This window comes from Macrotis lagotis, chromosome 1 (assembly GCF_037893015.1).
Source record: "Macrotis lagotis isolate mMagLag1 chromosome 1, bilby.v1.9.chrom.fasta, whole genome shotgun sequence".
Classification (NCBI taxonomy): domain Eukaryota; kingdom Metazoa; phylum Chordata; class Mammalia; order Peramelemorphia; family Peramelidae; genus Macrotis; species Macrotis lagotis.
In genome coordinates, this window is record NC_133658.1 from 45,087,701 (window position 1) to 45,106,478 (window position 18,778).

General features: G+C 39.4%; 1 protein-coding gene across 5 annotated transcripts in view; it reads right to left on the bottom strand.

Moving 5' to 3' along the window:
* LOC141497149 (lysine--tRNA ligase-like) overlaps positions 1-18,771 on the bottom strand; it is a 31,504-nt gene extending 12,733 nt beyond the window's left edge. For 2 of the 5 annotated variants that reach the window (XR_012471239.1, XM_074199799.1), the window contains exons 1-12: positions 18,596-18,771; positions 15,410-15,588; positions 13,469-13,592; positions 10,702-10,867; positions 7,057-7,150; positions 6,507-6,693; positions 6,218-6,343; positions 5,658-5,777; positions 2,973-3,135; positions 2,562-2,735; positions 2,306-2,391; positions 1,997-2,082 (exon numbers count right to left, since the gene is read on the bottom strand). Coding sequence is in view for 4 of the 5 variants with exons in the window: in XM_074199799.1 (XP_074055900.1) it covers positions 1,997-2,082; positions 2,306-2,391; positions 2,562-2,735; positions 2,973-3,135; positions 5,658-5,777; positions 6,218-6,343; positions 6,507-6,693; positions 7,057-7,150; positions 10,702-10,867; positions 13,469-13,592; positions 15,410-15,555 (1,472 nt within the window). In the remaining variant the exon portion in view is untranslated. The other 3 variants (XM_074199807.1, XM_074199815.1, XM_074199822.1) reach the window with 3 other exon arrangements.
* Positions 18,772-18,778: the final 7 nt, after the last annotated feature.

Consider the following 18,778-nt stretch of genomic DNA (forward strand, 5'->3'; position numbering starts at 1 on the left):
AAAATGAAATGATAGGATTATAAAGGAAATCAGTTAATGTTGATATATGGTTAGCAGAATATGTAACAAGTTCATGGTCCCTAGATCAAGAACTTTGTTCTTGCCCTTGGGAGCAATAGGTGGTCTGTTCTAAGGAGGGACTCCCAAGTTATTTCAGATCCTCAATGCACCACGCATGCATGCGCGCGTGCGCGCGCGCGCGTGCGCGTGTGTGGCCTCATTATAAACTTAGGTTATCTAATCCCACCTCAGTTCCCACTACTGTCTGTCAATTCTTTTATTCTTTCCTGAATTACTATCCCTCTTCTCCCTGAGGCCTCTTGGACTTGTTCTACTTCTTGGAGAAAACCTAGCCTTCCCTTTTCCAGTGCATACTTCAAAACCCTTCTTTTCTTTGCTCCAGTTTCTAATAAAGAGGCAGGCATTCTCCTTCTTATACTTCTGATCCTACCCTGTCCCAGTTCCCCAGGAGCTTGTTCCTGCATCATTTTCTCTTTTCATCTTTAATCTCTTCCTGCCTCCTGCAAACATCCCTAAGTCTTCCATATCACTAAAAGTCCTCCATTTGACTCTTTCACCTGATACCTTTTTATCTTTCACAATCTAATCCCAGGTGAAAGGTCCCATGGAAGCTACATAGAGCAGCACTGTTCTGATACACACTTGCCAAGGACTTTGGGGGCAAGAATTTTCTTCAGGGGCTTTGGTACCTGTAGAAACAGCTGCCAAGCTACCCCTCCATGATGACTGAGAGTTCTGGACTGGAAGCACTATTATGCCCAAAGGTTAGGTTCAGGGTCCTGGGTTGTCTTTATCAAGGTCTGAGAGGATAAGGGAGCGAAGGTGGAGGTAGTGGTTTGACTTGAGTGGCCCATGCTGTTTCTTGTCTCTTCCTCATGGAGTTTTGTTGTTTCACTTCTCTGCCTGCCATGTGACTGTTGTTTGGCAGTTAATAGGGATGGACAACTTTGTCCAGTTGTTTCCCCTGATAATGGTCATTTTCCCTCAGTAAAACAGATCTCGATGTGGCTCCCCTCTGACAAGGTCTACAGTTTGGCCAAGAAGACTGGGAAGTGGGGAGCCCTGCCATCCCAGGGGTCCTTGGGCAGCTCTACACGGGAGGCAGGAAAACTAGGCAGGCAGGGAACAAGAGGGATGCCCTTTTGGGAATTGTCTGAGGACAGAGAGCAGAAAGGATGCTGCTTAATACACAGACCTTCCAGCCCAGCCTGACTGCCATCACCTTGGCAGAGTCTGGAATAGCCTTCTAAATGATCTATCTACTTCTCATCTTGTTCTTTTCAATCCACACAGGCTGTCAAATTTGTGGTCCTTAGATCTGACCAAGTCACATGTCTCTCACTAAAAATCTTCAGTGGCTTCCAGTTGCCTCTGGAGTAAAATGCAAAATTCTTACCTTGACCTTTAAATGTGTTCCAAAAATCTGGCTCCAACATCCCTCTCCAACTGTATTTTCTATGATCCTCCTTCCCATAGTCCCTGTTTCCAACTGAGTAACTCTCCCCATGCCTGTGATATTTCCCTCTCCTCAACCTACTATGTGGCAGCACACCTAAAATATGCCTCCCTCTTTTAATTCCACCAGGGAGCCTTGCCCACCTTTTTCAAAGCAGAGCTTCTGTGTTACCACCTCTATAAGGCTGCTGCTGATTCCCAGGTATTGGCCCTTTTATCTTTATGAAATTCCTTTATATTGACATATCTGTATACATGTTGTATGGTACAGGGTTGTTGTGAGGAGCCGATGAGATGACATTTGTAAAGAATCCAGCAGTCTGGAGTATCTTTCCTCAACCTTCCCTCTGCTCCCCCATTTCCTCCCATAGAATGCAAGCTCCTGAAAGGCAGAGACTACCTCTTTTTTGTGTCTCTGTCCCCAGTTCCTAGCATATAACTAGTCTGGTATGTTGTAAACTCTTATAATAAATGAATTTGTAGAACATATCCTCTCCAAGAGAGCCAGGCTATCTCTTACCACTTGGCCAGTGGGCTCATTATCTGTGGATGGTCACAGATGAAGGTGGGGTTGATGCAGGTCACTTCCAGGAACTCACCTACAAGCTGAACAATAAAGGACACATTGCTAGAGAAGGAGTTTGAATGATGCTTTCCTAGTCCCAATCCTAAATCACCACCCAAAGGAAGGCTTCAAAATGCCTGAATATTTGGCTCATGCTTTTCCTACTATCTGGTTTGAGTCCTCTGAAGACTGAGCTGGATTCTTTTCTCTAACAGCAGCCATCCATCCTTGGACCCATGGGACCAGAACTTCGAGATCACTTACTTTGTCAAGGAGCCTCGCTGTAGTTCGGGGAGGGGGACACTCCACATCTCTTGCCACACAGATGTCATCAAGAATATTACGAGTTTCTGTAATCCAAATATACAAAATTAGGGGGAGAGCTCCAAAATCCCTGTAGAGGGAGAGCTCCAGGGCTTTGTAAACCTTAAAGCATTGACACTTTAACAATGACATCAATACAGGTTCTGATCTGATGATCAAGGTCAAGAAGAAACATAACCTGGGATAATATCTTTACCTTCTGTTTCAAAAAGACTGGTCTCAGGAAGCTTCATCCCAAGAGCTTTCTCTAGCTCCTCCACCATGCTGATTCTCCGGAAGGGTGGGGTGAAATCAATCTCGTAGGCCTGGCCCTCTGGACCATCTGGGTGATAGGTGACCTTGTAACTTCCTGTAATGGTCTTCACCATTCCTGAGAGAGAAACCTACTCCTTAAAGAGGGTCTACCAAAATCCCACATACCCCTTCTCCCTGAAATGGGGTATAAACCCTTGAGAGTGACCTTGTAACTTCCTGTAATGGTCTTCACCATTCCTGAGAGAGAAACCTGCTCCTTAAAGAGGGTCTACCAAAATCCCACATACCCCTTCTCCCTGAAATGGGGTATAAGCCCTTGAGAGCAAATGCCAAAGGCAGCGGGGAAGGTTACCTGAAACCATCTTCTCGGTGATCTCCATGAGATCATGGTAGTCTGCATAGGCCATGTAGAACTCACAGGTTGTGAATTCAGGATTGTGAGTCAAATCAATTCCTTCATTCCTGAACTGTCGTCCAATCTCATAAACCCGGTCAATGCCGCCAACCACTATCATCTAAATCCAAAGGAAAAAAAGTCATAGGAAGGCTTAGTTAGGAGGTTGTAAAAATTCAACCAGGAAATTTTCAATAGAAGAAACGAATTATCAATGATGATGATGTGAAAAAACATTCAAAATGCATAATTGTTTAAAAAATGCAAATTAAAACAATTCTGAATGACCATCTTATATCCTTCAAGGTGGAGAAGATAATAAAAGATGATAAGACACAATGCTTGTGTGGTTATGAGACAAAACCATGTATTGATATATACAATTCTGGTAGAACTATGACTTAGTGAACTTTTCAGAAAGATAATATGAAATTATACAAGTAAAGTACAAAAATATTTATACCTACTCATCTAGTTTTCTCATTAATTATACTCCAAGGAGGTACAAAAATATTTTGCCATTTGTAACAGCAAGAAATATGGAAAACTAAAATGTGTCCTATTGTTTGTGAAAAAGCTGATTCTTCCCTCTCTCTCAATCCCCATATCTCATTAGTTGCCAAGTCTTGTCAGTTTTACCTCCAGTATACCTTTCATATCCACTCACTTCTCTCTTAATTGCAGTCATACCATCAGTTTAAGCCCTCATCACCTCTTGATATATGAATGCAATGGAATGTTGCTATGATGCTATACTATATGAAATGATAATGATGAAGAATTTTTTTAAATGGCCAGATTTATGTGAAAAGATGCAGAGTGAAAAAAAAAGAAACAAAAAAATTATTCAGAAATTATGCAAAGAAAGTCAATACTAGCAAGAGAGAAAAGAGAGGAAAATGCAGAAAAGGGAACAGAAATAACAGTCTTATTAGTATTGTATTAAAGTCAATAGACATCTTTAAAAACAATTGGTAATTCACAAAAATTTATGGCTAGCTGTACAAGAGTTTTGTTTATACTGTTTTCTTATTTTCTTTTTTCTTTAAATATTTGAAATCTCATTGTAAATGTTGGAATAAAATTGATTTTCAATAATTAATAAAAATCTTCCATGCATAAGCCCCACTCTTGCTTATAAACTCCAGCATAACTATAAGTAGTATTTCAAACACCTAGAAGACTACTGTATGGGCACTGAATCAGTATTTGATATGTATCATCCTTTTCTCTAAAAATGCATGCTGAATTGAAGATATTACCTAAGATGATAAAATACACAAGTAAAGGCAAATTCCCCACACAAAAAAACCCAAAATAAGCTCTAAGGAAGGAAAAAGACATAGCAGCAAACATGTGCATTTCACATTTAGTGTCCACAAAGACAAGAGAAGGAACTAAGCTATCAAGAAAAAGCAGCAGCACCAGATCTTAAGGAAAAAACCATAAAAGGAATTATCTTTCTTCCTCCTTCCTCTAGACATCATTCTCTTGTCCTCACTCTCATTTTCTGTTCGTTCAATGAAACAATCAACAAGAATTTACCCAATAACTTTAAATTTTTTTTAAATTTTATTTAAGGCAATGGGGTTAAGTGGCTTGCCCAAGGTCACCCAGCTGGGCAATTATTAAGTGTCTGAGGTCGCATTTGAATTCAGGTCCTCCTGACCCCAGGGACAGTGCTCAATCCACTGTGCCACCTAGCCGCCCCTATCTAATGGTTCTTGTGAATTACAATATGAGGTTCTGAGGACTCCTAAACAAAAAAACTGAACAGGCTCCGTCCCCAAGGGACTGAGATTTTGTCAGGAAAAATACCATGTAGACAATTAAATGTAAAATACAGACCTGGTAATTGGGGTGGAGGAGTAAGGCAGAAGCCAGAGAGCCAGGATACAGATGAAGAAAAGAAGGGGATTCTGGGCCTATGCAGAGACAAGATGGAATGTGGACAGTGAACACAAAGTCAGCAAGTTGATTGAGAGTCAAAGAATGGGTGAAGGTGAGTCATGTGTGATGAGCCTGGAGAAGGTAAAGGACTTTAAATGCCCCGCAGAGTTTTCCTTTTATCCTGGGGCAATATTGAATCACTAAGTTTTCTGAATGGGGGAGTAACGTATATTTAAGAAATATCACTTGATAAGTGTGTGGAAGATGGATTAGAGAGAAGAGACTTGAAGTAGAGAGGCCTATGAGAAGGTCAAGAAGGCCCAAATCAAGGAGGAGACTGTATAAACAGAGGTGCACAAATGGGAGAGAGATTTGGAGGAAGAATTAAAAGACTTGACAACTGATTGGATTCTGAGGTGACAGAGAATATCTTTAAAGTAATAAATCTGCATGCTTGAAAGGATGCTGAAATCTTCACAAGAAATAGAGACTTCAGAAGAAGGGTGAGCTTAGGATGAAAGATAATGAGTCCTGTTTTAAACATGTTGAGGTGCATAAGTGACATCCATTTGAAAAGTCCATGAGGCAGTCAGTGATTCAAAATTAAGCTCAAGAGAGACAAGAATGATGGCAATACAGCTCTGGGAACTATCTGCATAACTCCAACCCACTCTAGTCAAGCTGATTTCTATCATGAGCTGCCCAGGACTTGCCAATCCTTTCACTAAAGAAGGAGGGTGATGTTCTTCTGACCTTGTGATAGAGCTCTGGGGCAATTCTCATAAACAAGTTCATGTCCAGTTCATTGTGGTAGGTGACAAAGGGTTTGGCAACAGCTCCTCCTGGGATGAAGTTCATCATAGGAGTTTCAATCTAGAAAGAGAAAGAGAAACTTGATCACAGTACAAAGCAGAGCACAGGCAGGTACCATTTGTTATTATTCTAAGCTTATCATTCCTCGAGTTAGGAAATAAAAATCATGATCCAAGCAGAAGTGTTTGTCATAAGATTGTGGTTCTTACTTCCTACTAAAGGGCTACAATGCCTCCAACCTTACAGTAAGGATTGCCTATTCCATGAGACAATCAGGCTAAACCATTTACCATGACCATTAAACATCTCCTCAAGGCAGCATCCCTACTCCCTGTGTGACTGCCTCTCTGGAAGTCACAGGACAATGGCAAAGAAGGGAAGATATTCACCTGGAATTAGGGGTTACTGACAAACAGCAACTGTCATGGAGGAGTAGGGAACAGAGGGGAATGTACTCATTGGGAATGCCTGAATACACAATACAAAAACTTCTTCCTTACCTCCAGGAAGCCCAGCTCATCTAGGAAGCTCCTTATGTAGGTAATTATTTTGGAGCGGATGATGAACTTCTGTCTCACAAAGTCATTCAGGATCAAATCTAAGTATCGCTGACGATAACGTGTCTCCTTTAAGAAACAAACACAGAAGTTAGGAAGCCACTGTATCCTGATACATGATATGCACATGTGAGACCAAAGGTCAAAGAATGTTAATACTGAGAGGTGGTAAAAGAACAACATAAGCCTTAAAAAGAGCTGGATTTGGAGGAAGAAGACACTAGGATCTCACCTTGTCTTTGAGGCCAAAATGAAGTTGAGGCAACATATGAAGACAGGGTGACAGGAGTGTAATCTCATAGGGAATGATGCTCAGCTCTCCCTTCTTGGTCTTCCCTGGATTCCCCTGAACCCCAATAATGTCTCCCCGGCGAAGTTTGCTATTTATGTGAAAAAATTCTTCTTCTGATTTATAATTCCTGAGGGGAAGGGAGGACCAATTCAGTACACAGTAGCCCAATTCAAGATGACCTGTGTTCTCACCCTGGGTTTCTCAGTAAAATTCTAAAAAAAAAAATAAGATTGCAACCTTGGAGCCTTTGCAAAGCCCTTTATAAAACTTAAAATGCTATATAACTGTTAGCCATTATCATCATCAAAAACCAGCTGAGGGCAGGATTCTTTTTTCTGCAACTATGATCTCTCCAGCTATGCATCCCAGAAATTCTAGTTAAGTGAGTGTACCAAGCTCTGCTCTCCTCAACCCCACTCAACTCTACCTTACCATAGTTTTGGAGAACAGGACTGGGAAATTCATGAGCTGGGCTGGCAGCTTCACGTACCCGGATGTGGCCTTGACCTGTAGTTTGACTCCCTCCCCTCGAATATCATAAAAGACAAGCCTTTTCCCTGCAGACCGTTTTGCGTGGACACGACCTGTAAGTAGCAAAAACCCTGTTGTCTCACTCCCGCCTGCCATGTGATCTTAAAGTTAAAGGGTCAGAGCAAGGCCCAGAGGGGTGAGGTACCAGAGGAACATTTTCCCTGAGAGGTGTGAGGTGATACCTCAGAGATGCTTTAATTTGCATTTCTCTAATCAGTAATGATTTAGAACAATTGTTCATATGATTATAGATAGCTTTGATTTGTCTGAGAATTACCCTTCCATATCCTTTGACCATGTATCAATGGGGAAATGACCTTTTTTTAAAAATAAATTTGACTCAGTTCGCTATATGTTTTAGAAAGGAGCCCTTTGTCAGAAACATTAGATATAGAAATTGCTTCCCAACTTATTACATTCCTTTTCATCTTGGTTGCAGTGGTTTTGTTTGTGCAAAACCTTTTAAATTTAATGTAATCAAAATTATCCAGTTTGTTTTTTAGTGTTCTCTATCTCTCCTTTGGTCATAAACTGCTCCCCTTTCCATTGATCTGACAGGTAAACTATTCCCTGTTCTCCTAAATGGTTTATAATATTACCTTTTATGTCCAAATCCTGCACCCATTTGCACTTTATAGGGTGTGAGATGTTGGTCTATTCTTTTTTTTTAATATATATATATATTTTTTGCAAAGCAATAGGGTTAAGTGGCTTGCCCATGGCCACACAGCTAGGTAATTATTTAGTGTCTGAGGCCAGATTTGAACTCAGGTACTCCTGACTCCAGAGCTGGTGCTCTATCCACTGCACCACCTAGCCTGCCCCCAATGTTGGTCTATTCTTAGTTTCTGTCAAACTATCTTCCAAGTTTTCCAGCAGTTTTTATTGAAGAGTGAATTCTTGTCCAAGAAGCAGGATAGTAGATCATTATAGTCACTTCCTGCTGTTACTTTTGCACCTTGTCTATTCCACTGATCCACCACTCTATTTCTTAGCCAGTACCAAACAGCTTTGATGACTAATGTTTTATAATATAATTTTAGATTTGGTAGGGCTAGAACTTCCTTTGCATTTTTTTCATTAATTCTCCAGATATTCTTGATCTTTTGTTCCTCCAAATGAATTGTTACAATTTTTTTCTAGCTCACTAACATAATTTTTTTTGAAGTTTGATTGGTAAGGCACTAAATACGTAATTAGGTAAAATTATCATTTTTAGTATTGCTCAGCCTTCCCATGAACAACTGACATTTGTCCAATTATTTAGATCTGATTTTATTTGTGTGAAAAGTGTTTTATGGTTGTTTTCATAAAGTTTCTGACTCTGCCTTGGCAGGTAAACTACCAAGTATTTTATGTTGTCTGAAGTTATTTTAAATGGGATTTTCTCTTTCTATTTCTTGATGTTAAATCTTGTTAGTAATATAAAGAAAGGCTGAAGATTTACGTGGATTTATTTTATATCCTGAGACTTTGCTAAAGTTGCTAATTGTTTCTAGTAGTTTTTTAGATGATTCTCTAGGGTTCTTTAGGTATCCCATCTTGTCATCTGCAAAGAATAAGAGTTTTGTTCACTTCTGATTCTTTCAATTCTTTTTCTTCTCATATTGCTAAAGCGAACATTTTTAATATAATATTGAATAATAGTGGTGATAACAGCATCCTTGTTTCACTCCTGATCTTACTGGGAATGCTTCTAGCTTATCCCCTTTGCATATAACACTTATTGATGGTTTTGGATAGATACTATTGCTTATCATTTTAAGGAACAGTCCATTTATTCCTATGCTCTCTAGTATTTTTAGTAGGAATTGGTGCTGTATTGTGTCAAAGGCAATAATCATATGATTTCTGTTAGATTTGTTATTAATATAGTCAATTATGCTGATAGTTTTCCTAATATTGAACCCAACCCTGTATTCCTGGTATAAATCCTGCTTGATCACAGTGTATTATCCTAGTGATAACTTGTTGTAACTGCTTTGTTAGTATTTTATTTAAAATTTTTGCATCCATATTCATTAGGGAAATTAGTCTACAATTTTCTTTCTGTTTTGACTCTTCTTGGTTTAGGTATCAGCACCATATTGGTGTCACAGAAGGAATTTTGCAGACTTCCTTCTTTACCTATTTTTTCAAATAATTTATATAGAATTTGAACCAACTGCTCCTTGGATATTTGGTAGAACTCACTTGTGAATTCATCTGGCTGTGGAGATTTTTTCTTAAGGAGTTCATTGATGGCTTGTTGAATTTCTTTTTCTAAGATAGGGTTATCTAAATATTTAATTTCCTCTTTTAACCTGAGTAGTTTATATTTTTGTAAATATTCATCCATTTCACTTAGATTATCAAATTTACTGGCATACAGCTTGGCAAAATCATTCTGAATTATTACTTTGATTTCCTCTTCATTGTAAGTGAATTCATCTTTTTCATTTTTGATATTAGAAATTTCTTTTTTTTAACAAATTAACCAAAAGTTTATCTACTTTATTGGGTTTTTTTTTCATAAAACCAACTCTTGGTTGAGATCTCTCTTTCACAGACCTTTTTTCACTTCTCCTACCATCATCTGATATCTCAGCATTCCCTTTTCTTCACAAAGAAGAAGAAGAGGGATGTTCCTAGCAGACAGCTAATTTCCCCAAATTAGCCTTTATACGTAAGGGGCTCTCTAAGGTAGGGACATTCTCTATTGTGTCCATTCTATTGGGCCACTGCAAACTTTATAATGAAGAGGGAATAAACCTTATATAAACCTATGATGTATCAGACCTTGTGCTAAATGCTTTTCCATAAATATGACCTCAAGAATGTCCATCAATTGCAGAATGGCTGAACAAATTATGGTATATGAATGTAATGGAACACTTTATTTCTATAAGAAATCATGAGGGATGGGACTTCAGAAAAATCTGGAAAGACTTTGTTGAGTGAAGTAAGCAGAAGCAGAACAACATAATACATATTAATAGCAACACTGTGAGATGATCAACTATGATGGACTTGTTCATTTCAGCACTGAACAACACTAAAAGACCTGGAAGAAAAATACCATCCATATCCAGAGAAGCAACTGTGGTCTTTAAATACAGACCAAAGTTTACTATCTTCAATTTTTAAAAATTGTCTTAGGTATTATATCATCATTTTCTCTCTAATGTTTTTTTCTTCCATTTGGATTTGATTCTTCTTTCACTACTTATTAATATGAATCTATGTTTAATATGATTGCATATGTAGAGTCTATATTATTTTCTATTGCGGGGGAGGGAAAGGAGGGATGGGATGAAGAAAAATGCAAAACTGAAAACCTTGTAAAAAAACATGATTGGTGAAAATTACCATGTTGTTGAAAAACAAATAAATAACAAAACCAAATATCACCTCATTTGATAGTGAGCAAGGTATTACTGTTATCCCCATTTTACAGTTGAGTTAGACTGAGGCAAGCAGTGAACTTCCTTAGGGTCACAGTGCTAGTAAGTATCTGAGGCTGGATTTGAACTCAGATCCTCTTGATTCCAAGCCCACTAGTATGGGCATTCTCTAACTAGAAGCTTCCAGAATGGAAGTGTGTACTGTGTGTACTGTGACCTACCTGCCACTGTCAAGGTGATATCAGTCAGGTGGTCCCCTGGTTGTAAATGATTATACTGCTTGATAAAGTGGGTGAGGGAGGTGTCCACATGGAACTTGTGGGGGTAGGGGTTGTCTCCCCTCATCTTCAGCTGCTGGATGGCCTGGCTGCGGATCTGGTAATATTGCTGTGATGAAGCACATCAGAGGGAGGAGACAAAAGAGTGTTATTTATGGAGAAAGAACATGAAAAGGTGTGATGTGGTAGAAGACTGGAAAGGTTGGGAGGAGCCAGATTTTAGAGGGCTTGAAATGTCAGACTGAGGATTTTGTATTTAATGCTACAGGCAAGAGGGCACCCAAAGATATCTAAATAAAGAGTGACATGGGCATTGTCTTTAGGAGAAAACAGAAGTTGCTCCATTTGGCACCAGAAGCCTTTCCCAGGCATCTCCACCCATCTTTCCAGGCAGCTGCACACTCTTCATCCCTGCCTAGCCAACCTGGACCCCTCCCCTCAAGGCATTCTACCTCCAGCCTCCACACCTTCACAGAGACTGTTTTCTCCCTTCTTTTTTTAGTCCCTTGGAACCCCGAGCCTCCTTCTAGCCTCATCTAAAATGCCACTTCCTTCAAGGCCTTTCCCAATTCTCTTAATGTTAGTACTGTGAAATATGAAATAAGTCTGTACATACGGATGTCTGTACAGACATACGCATGTACAGACACATTTCATATTTATCCATGTTCTACTTCTCTGAGAACACATATTTTCAATAGATGAAGCACTCTTTGAATGGAGAAACTGTCTTACTTTTGAATCTCTATCCCCAGTGATCAGAATATATTAAGTGCTTGTGGAGTGATTGTCTTAGGAATAATGTGCAGATGGGATGGTGAGCTGGTTGGAGAAGGGACTAGAAGCAGGAAGACAATCAAGCCATTCAGCAGTCCAGGTGAAAGGTGATGAAGGCCTGAATTAAGGATAAAAACTGTCCCTACTGAAGAGAACCCAGTTCAGTTACCTTTATTCAAATCAAATTTCATATCATGAGTGATCAATAAACAAATACTACCTAAGTTTCTACTACATACCAAATGCTGGGGATAGATATCAAATCCAAAAGTCAGGCAGTCCCTGCCCTCAATTTGGTTCTATTCTAGTAGGTGTTCAAGGTCTCTATCTTCTTCACCATCCACATTCATGGGGTCATCAAAGAATATATTATTTTTTAAAAACAATATTTTTATTTCCTCCCAATTACACATTAAAACATTTTTTAAACATTTGAATTTGTTTTTAAGTTTTGACTTCTAAAATCTATCCCTCCCTCCCCTCTCTCTTCCCTGAGACAGAAGGCAATTCAATATAGGTTATACTTGTACAATCATGTAAAACATTTCTGTTTTAGTCATTTTGTACATGACTGGGAAGAAAGAAAGAAAGAGTAAGGACAAAGAAGAGAACAAAAGAGAAATACAGAGAAAAAGAAAGAAGAAAGAAAATGAGAGGAAGACAAAGAGAAAGAGCAAAAGAAAGAGAGAGAGAAAGAGAAAGACATTCAGTTCTTCAGCTCTTTCTCTGGAGGTGGATAGTATGAATCCTTTGGGATTGTCTAGGATCCCTGGATTGCTGAGAATAGCTAAGTCATTTTCTGTTGATGATCATACAATATTGCTGATACTGTATACAATGTTTCCTGACTCTTTTTTGCAATAGTTCATGTAAGTCATAATTTTTGAAAATTGTCCTGTTTGTCATTTCTTATAATATCATGGTACTCCATCACATTCATGTACCATAACTTGTTCAGTCATTCCCCAATTGATGGGCATCCCCTCAATTTCCAATTCTCAGCCACCACAAAAAGAGCTGCTATAATTACTTTTGGACATGAAGGGTCCTTTTACCCTTTTTGTGTTTCTTTGGGGTTCAGACCTAGCAGTGGTATTGCTGGATCAAAGAGTATGCACAGTTTTAAAGCATTTGGGGCATAGTTCCAAAGATCAGCAATTCTTGGCTTCTTTCTCCAACAGATGACTTTGGGCATGCTTTCAGATTTCAGGGTCACTGTTTCAGGTCTAAAACGTATAGCCTTACCCTGCTCCTTCAGCTTGTGTTTTTCCCCTTTTTAACTTTCTTCTCTCCATCTTATATGTACATTGCCAGTCATTTTCATTTTTTGGTCTTGAGATCTTCTACAAATCACTGGCTCACACTCTGAAAAGTTCTTGTGTCTTGGTTCATTTATAGAACTATTTCTCAATATATAGGACAAGAGAAAAACTGCCTACACTCATCTTTTTAGAGGAAAACAGAGTTAAGTTTATTCACATGGAACTCAGTTTGTGTGGATTAACAAAAATATTTTGGAACATCATTTTTTTCGGCTAATTACTACAGGACACAAACACTCACACTCACACACAGACACAAACAGACACATAGACATACACACTGCAACTGTCCTCTTCTTTCCAATAAAATAAACACCATTGTCCACATTTTACTTTAGTACAAGACTTGTCACATAACTGTGTCACATAACTGCTTAAAAATGTGCATTAATTCATTTAATCAATCAATCAATGCACTTAAAAATACCACAAGGGACCAGACAAGTCAAAAAGTTCTTGTGTTGCTTATTTCTCTGAGCCACTCTTCACTAGGATTTCTCAGAACAGATGAAAAGAACTGTATTCTATTGTTTATCCTGCCTCATCTAGCTGACTAGGATCAGAGAAGTGGCCGGCTTGAACACTGGTGAGCTGGGGAAGAGGAAACTCACATGTGGATCCAGGCTCTCCTCGTCAGTGGGCACCCCATGCTTGGTACAGTGATTGGTGGCTGGGCCTGGCTTCAGCTGCTTCTCACTGAGCTCTGTCTCAACCTTCAAATGTCTCTTCAGCTTGCTGAGGAAAGGTGATAACAAAATTCACTGTGACAGCTGTCCGGGAGAAGTGAGCCCTGAGTATCTCCCTTACCATACTCTGCTCTATAGCTACTTCTCAGGCACACTCACTCTAGCAGTTTTCCACCAGAAAACTTATCACTTGACAATTTAGTCACTTAAGCACAATCTAGACCAAACAAGCAGTTGGTTAAAAAAAGCAAACACACATAATGATTTGGAAAATACAAGAAACTACTTAGTTCTCAGCACCTATCAAGAAAGTAAGGTAAAAGGAACCTTAGGGCTGAGTTTGAGGTCCGCTCCCCCCCAAAAAAGTTTCTCTTTTGATCAATCTTCAAATTGGTTCAAACCAAGAATACTTCTAATAGGTTCTTTTCTCCTATATTCTCTGAAAGGAAGTTCTCTCCACTAAGAAAAATAGGATATTACTCTTAATTCCATCCTGTCTGCAGAAAAATCCTAGTTAGAATTCATATTTCTTTCAAAATCACAGAGAATAGGGGGCGGCTAGGTGGCGTAGTGGATAAGGCACCAGCCCTGGAGTCAGGAGTACCTGGGTTCAAATCTGGTCTCAGACACTTAATAATTACCTAGCTGTGTGGTCTTGGGCAAACCATTTAACCCCGTTTGCCTTACAAAAAAAAAAAAACCACCTAAAAAAAAAAATCACAGAGAATGAGGTCCTCCTTTAGAAGATCATTTTAGCCTTCAACTATAGTAAGACATATTAATTCAGGCTTGCAGTGTTAAACTGTAGGGTCCAATGATTGAATCTATATAATCATATCATGCTGACCTAATCTACCAGAGAATATTTATTGTACTGTAATTTTTTAATTACATGCAAAGATAGTTTTCAACACTCATTTTTTTTGCAAGGTTTTAAGTTTCACATTTTTCTCCCTACTACTTTTCCCTTCCCTCTCCCTTTACAGAAAACAATCTAATGTAGGTTATACATGTATAATAACTATGTTAAACATGAAGCCATATTAATCATGCTGTGAAAGAAGAATCAAATCAAAATGGGAAAAAAAAACATTATAAAGAAAAAACCATAAGACAACTTTTAAAAAAATTAAGACAGAAGTATACACTTTTTAGGTGAAGAAGCCTGAGTCACAAAATTAGTTAGAAGATTAGAAAGAGTCCAGCATAATCCCTTCATTTTATAGATAAGGAAAGTATAGCAAGAAGTAAAGTGACTTACCCAAGGTTTTATGGCAGAAAAAAGTCATTGGTTTCAGTTTTTCTGAGTATTCTCATCTGAAGTCTGTGTTTCTAGCCATTAATTTATTGGCTATACCACATTAGCAATTTTCTCAAAACCAGGTGTGGTATTCTATGACACTCCATTTCAAACAACGGCAATTTGGGTTAACCAATTTTTCACAGGTTAGGGGAAAAATTTCATTTTTTCTAGTTATTTCTCTTTAAAACTACATCAAGATACTCCTAAAGACGTCCTTAATGGTTTGGCAATAGGATTAGAAACATAATGTCTAAGCATGAGAAAAAGAAGTTCCTAAGTAGCTGCTCAGAAAAGAAAAAGCCACAAACACTTGCTCCTTCTAGGGACAATAATGATCACAGGGCCATTATCAAAACAAAACTTTGTGTAGTCTCAAACTGCTAATTTGGGTCCTGGGAAGAAAGGGAATTTGATTTCCTTAAGTGATAGATGAGAACTAGCTCCTAATACAGCTAACAAGACCTTCTTTTTCTAAGGCAAGGGGCCTATAGATGGCTTTGACTTCCCTGAATCAGAAAAGATAAGTTTTAATCATAGGAGAGGAGGTAAACAGCCACACCTACCTCCTTTTCTCAGAAAGGGCATTGTCCTTGTGAAGTGATGTGACAGGTACAAGATGATCTAGCTGAAGTTCCCTCCAACCCCACTTGGACCAGCAGGCTTGGCGCAAAGGCCCCTGAATAAGCTTAACCACAGCTTGCCTCAACATGGTAGAACAGCTTCTGACTAATGATTACTGTACCTAAAGGGAAACAGACAGACTGGTCAATGTGTAAACAAAAAGTCCCTTTCTGGTCTGTGGGGACTTTTCTTGCCCCTCATAGTACAACAATTCCATAAGTGACAAAGGAATTTTCAGTCCTAGACTTTTGAGGGAGGCCCATTTATAGCCAAGATTCAGGAAAGTTATAGTTCAGTAACAATTTGAAGATGAGAAAAATTTGAAAACTGTCTTCCTCCAACACCCTGGGGGGGTTGAACTCAATTGGGCTATGATAGTAGTTCATTAAAGTCTCATTAGTACCATTTTCTCCCCAGATATCAAATCTCTGGGAGAGAGAAAGGGGAATGAAAACTTCATTATGAATTTTATTTCATGGACCACTACCATAACTTTAAGTTAAGGCTTGGTTAAGCCTTAGAAATCTACTAACTTCTCTCCTAGGAAAAAAGAGGGAAAAGAAAATTTTAGAAAACAACTAAGAATGATTTAGATCAATGTTACTATTAATGCCATAGAGAGAAGTAACAAAGCTTGGGGTCTAGGTTTGCCCAGGAGCCAAATGAGCAGGAATCTTTTTGGTCTTTTGAGCCATCCCAGCTGGTGCTTGCTGAATAGTATATAAAATATACAACTGGGGGATTCAGAGAGGTTTTTGAGAAACAGATTAAAAACATGCTGTAATCCATAAGTTTCTCTGAGGAGAGACTAATTAGGAGAGACAACTGCCATCATGTTCTGGGGATTCTGCAAGAATAAGAGAATAAATCTGAGAAATTCAGATCTAGTTAAAATCCCTCATTTTATAGACAAGAAAACTAAAATCAAATCAAGAGGTGAAGAACTTAAGATCATAGTTAGTTAAAAGGCAAGAGTTTAATGAGATGAACTGAGCCTCAAGCCTATGTTTTCTGACCTCAAAGCCAGAATCTGCTTTACTCTGACACTATGAGATTAGACGTCATTCACTTTACAAACTGCCACCTGCTATAATCAAGCTATTTGAAGCCTTCCTCTTCCCCAAGGCATCTGGCTGTATCTAAAAGTTAAATTAAATTCTAAATTATTCCACTCCATGACTATCAAATGCAACATAAAACATGACTATCAAAAGTCATTCGCTAGTATGACCAAATTTAAGAGATGGATGATGTTTTTCACCTCAACCTCACCAGAATATCTTTTCATCTCTAAACCAAAATTATTTATAACCTTAACCTGCAGCCTGAGGAACCCCAAATATATTCATAAGACTTCACAGTATAGTAGACTCAGTTTCATTAAGTTAGTAGTTTCAGAGTAAGAAGAGTGCCCAAAGACCTACAGATTAAAGTTTTATTAGAAAAGAGTTTAGAATTTCCCCCTTCTCATTTTTCTTGAATATGAGTAGTTTTTCTTTGATCTTGATGTAATCAAGAATAAATTTCTAAAGAACAAGTTTGTTAAAAGAACTGCACAATTCCCCAAAAGCAATCCAGTCCACTCTCTCCTCCTAAATCAATTCTAGATTTAGATTGCAGTGTCTGTTCACTGTAGGCCTATTTTTCATTGAAATAAAGGAGTATTGGGGTGGCTCGGTGGTGCAGTGGATAGAGTACTGGCCCTAGAGTCAGGAGGATCTGAGTTCAAATCTGACCCCAGACACTTAATAATTACCTAGCTGTGTGACCTTGGGCAAGTCATTTAACCCCATTTAACCCCTAACCTAAAAAAAAAAGAAATAAGGGAGTATTAAAGTATTCTGATTTAATTTTTTTGTTTTTGTTTTTTTTTGCTAGGCAATGGAGTTAAGTGGCTTGCCCAAGGTCACACAGCTAGGTAATTATTAAGTGTCTGGGGTCAGATTTGAACTCAGGTACTCCTGACGCCAGGGCTGGTGCTTTATCCACTGCGCCACCGAGCCACCCCTATTCTGATTTAATTTTGAGGGTCTTCAGTTCTTAATGGAATTTCTTTACATCCTTATCCTCAGAGACAGAAGGAGGAGCACAAAGTTGCACTTTTTTAAAAAAGAGATGATCAAATAAATTATCATGAAATATTTCTTGTTGTTTCTGGATGCAGGATAAAATCATTTCTTTGTACCAGGGAATGCCTCTACCTCAACACTAGGTTACCTAATTTCTCTGGTAATTAAAGAGAATAGGATATGTAAGAAAACTTTTGTCGACCCAATTTATGCAAGTTTTCTAATTTAGTAAAGAGCAGTCAGCCAAAGTGCTGGAAGCACACTCAAGGGATCTGCTTAAGTTTGGATGTTTGTTTGGGGAGTTTCTCTCCGTTTGATACCTATTAACACTCAAGCAAGCAGCAGTGAGGTGGCCAGAAGACAGAACACTGGTCTTGGAGTCAGGAGGCCCCGAGTTCAAATCCAACCTCAGTCATGTAATAATGTTCTAGCTGTGTGACCTTGGCGAGTCATCGAACTTCAATGCTTTGCAAAAAACTAAAAAAAAAAAACAACCCAGCACTCAAGCAAGAAAAAAAGTTATAGTGGCTACTGGTGAGTGAAAGATAAACTGAGTTTACATGTACAGCTCGGAAATGCCCATGCGAATGAGGCTGGGAGGCCAGCACAAATTATGAATGGCCGGGGGTTCGAGTCATTTACAGTTGTTAACGAAGGGCTGTTTGGAGAAAGACAGAATTGAGTCTGCTGTGCCAAGTTTACCGTGCAGTACCTGAGGCTTTGTTTTAAGGGGAATGCTGCCCAGATCCTCGGGGGAGCAGGGATGCCTCCAAAGCCCGGCCTTGCTTGGGTCTGCTACAGACGTTAACCTGCCAGGGCTTAATGACCAATTCCCAAGCTCTCCCCCCACCACGCCGCGGGAGAACACGGAGAGACCGGGCTGGAGGCAGAGGAGCCCCAAAGGGCATCTCCTAGGGGGAATTCCGGGAGGCGAGCTGCGCCCGGTGCATCGCGGGAATTGTAGTTTCCGGGCCTTCTTCCAAGCACGCCGCGTGTCTCAAGCTCCGGTCCCCGTGGCCCTCCCGGGCGTATCCGTCACCATCCGTCCGCGGCACTTACTCCCTGCATTCCTCCTCTGTTTCGTTCCGTGGCTGACTTCGGGTTACAGGGCCGTCATCTTTCCCCGAGAGCCTGACGGGAAAGGGAGAAGGGGGGGAGGGTCATCAAGGAGCCACTTCCGGGTCGCTCTCGCCACGCTTTCCACTTCCGGGTGGAAGGTTCTCCGCTGTCAGCCCGCAGTGG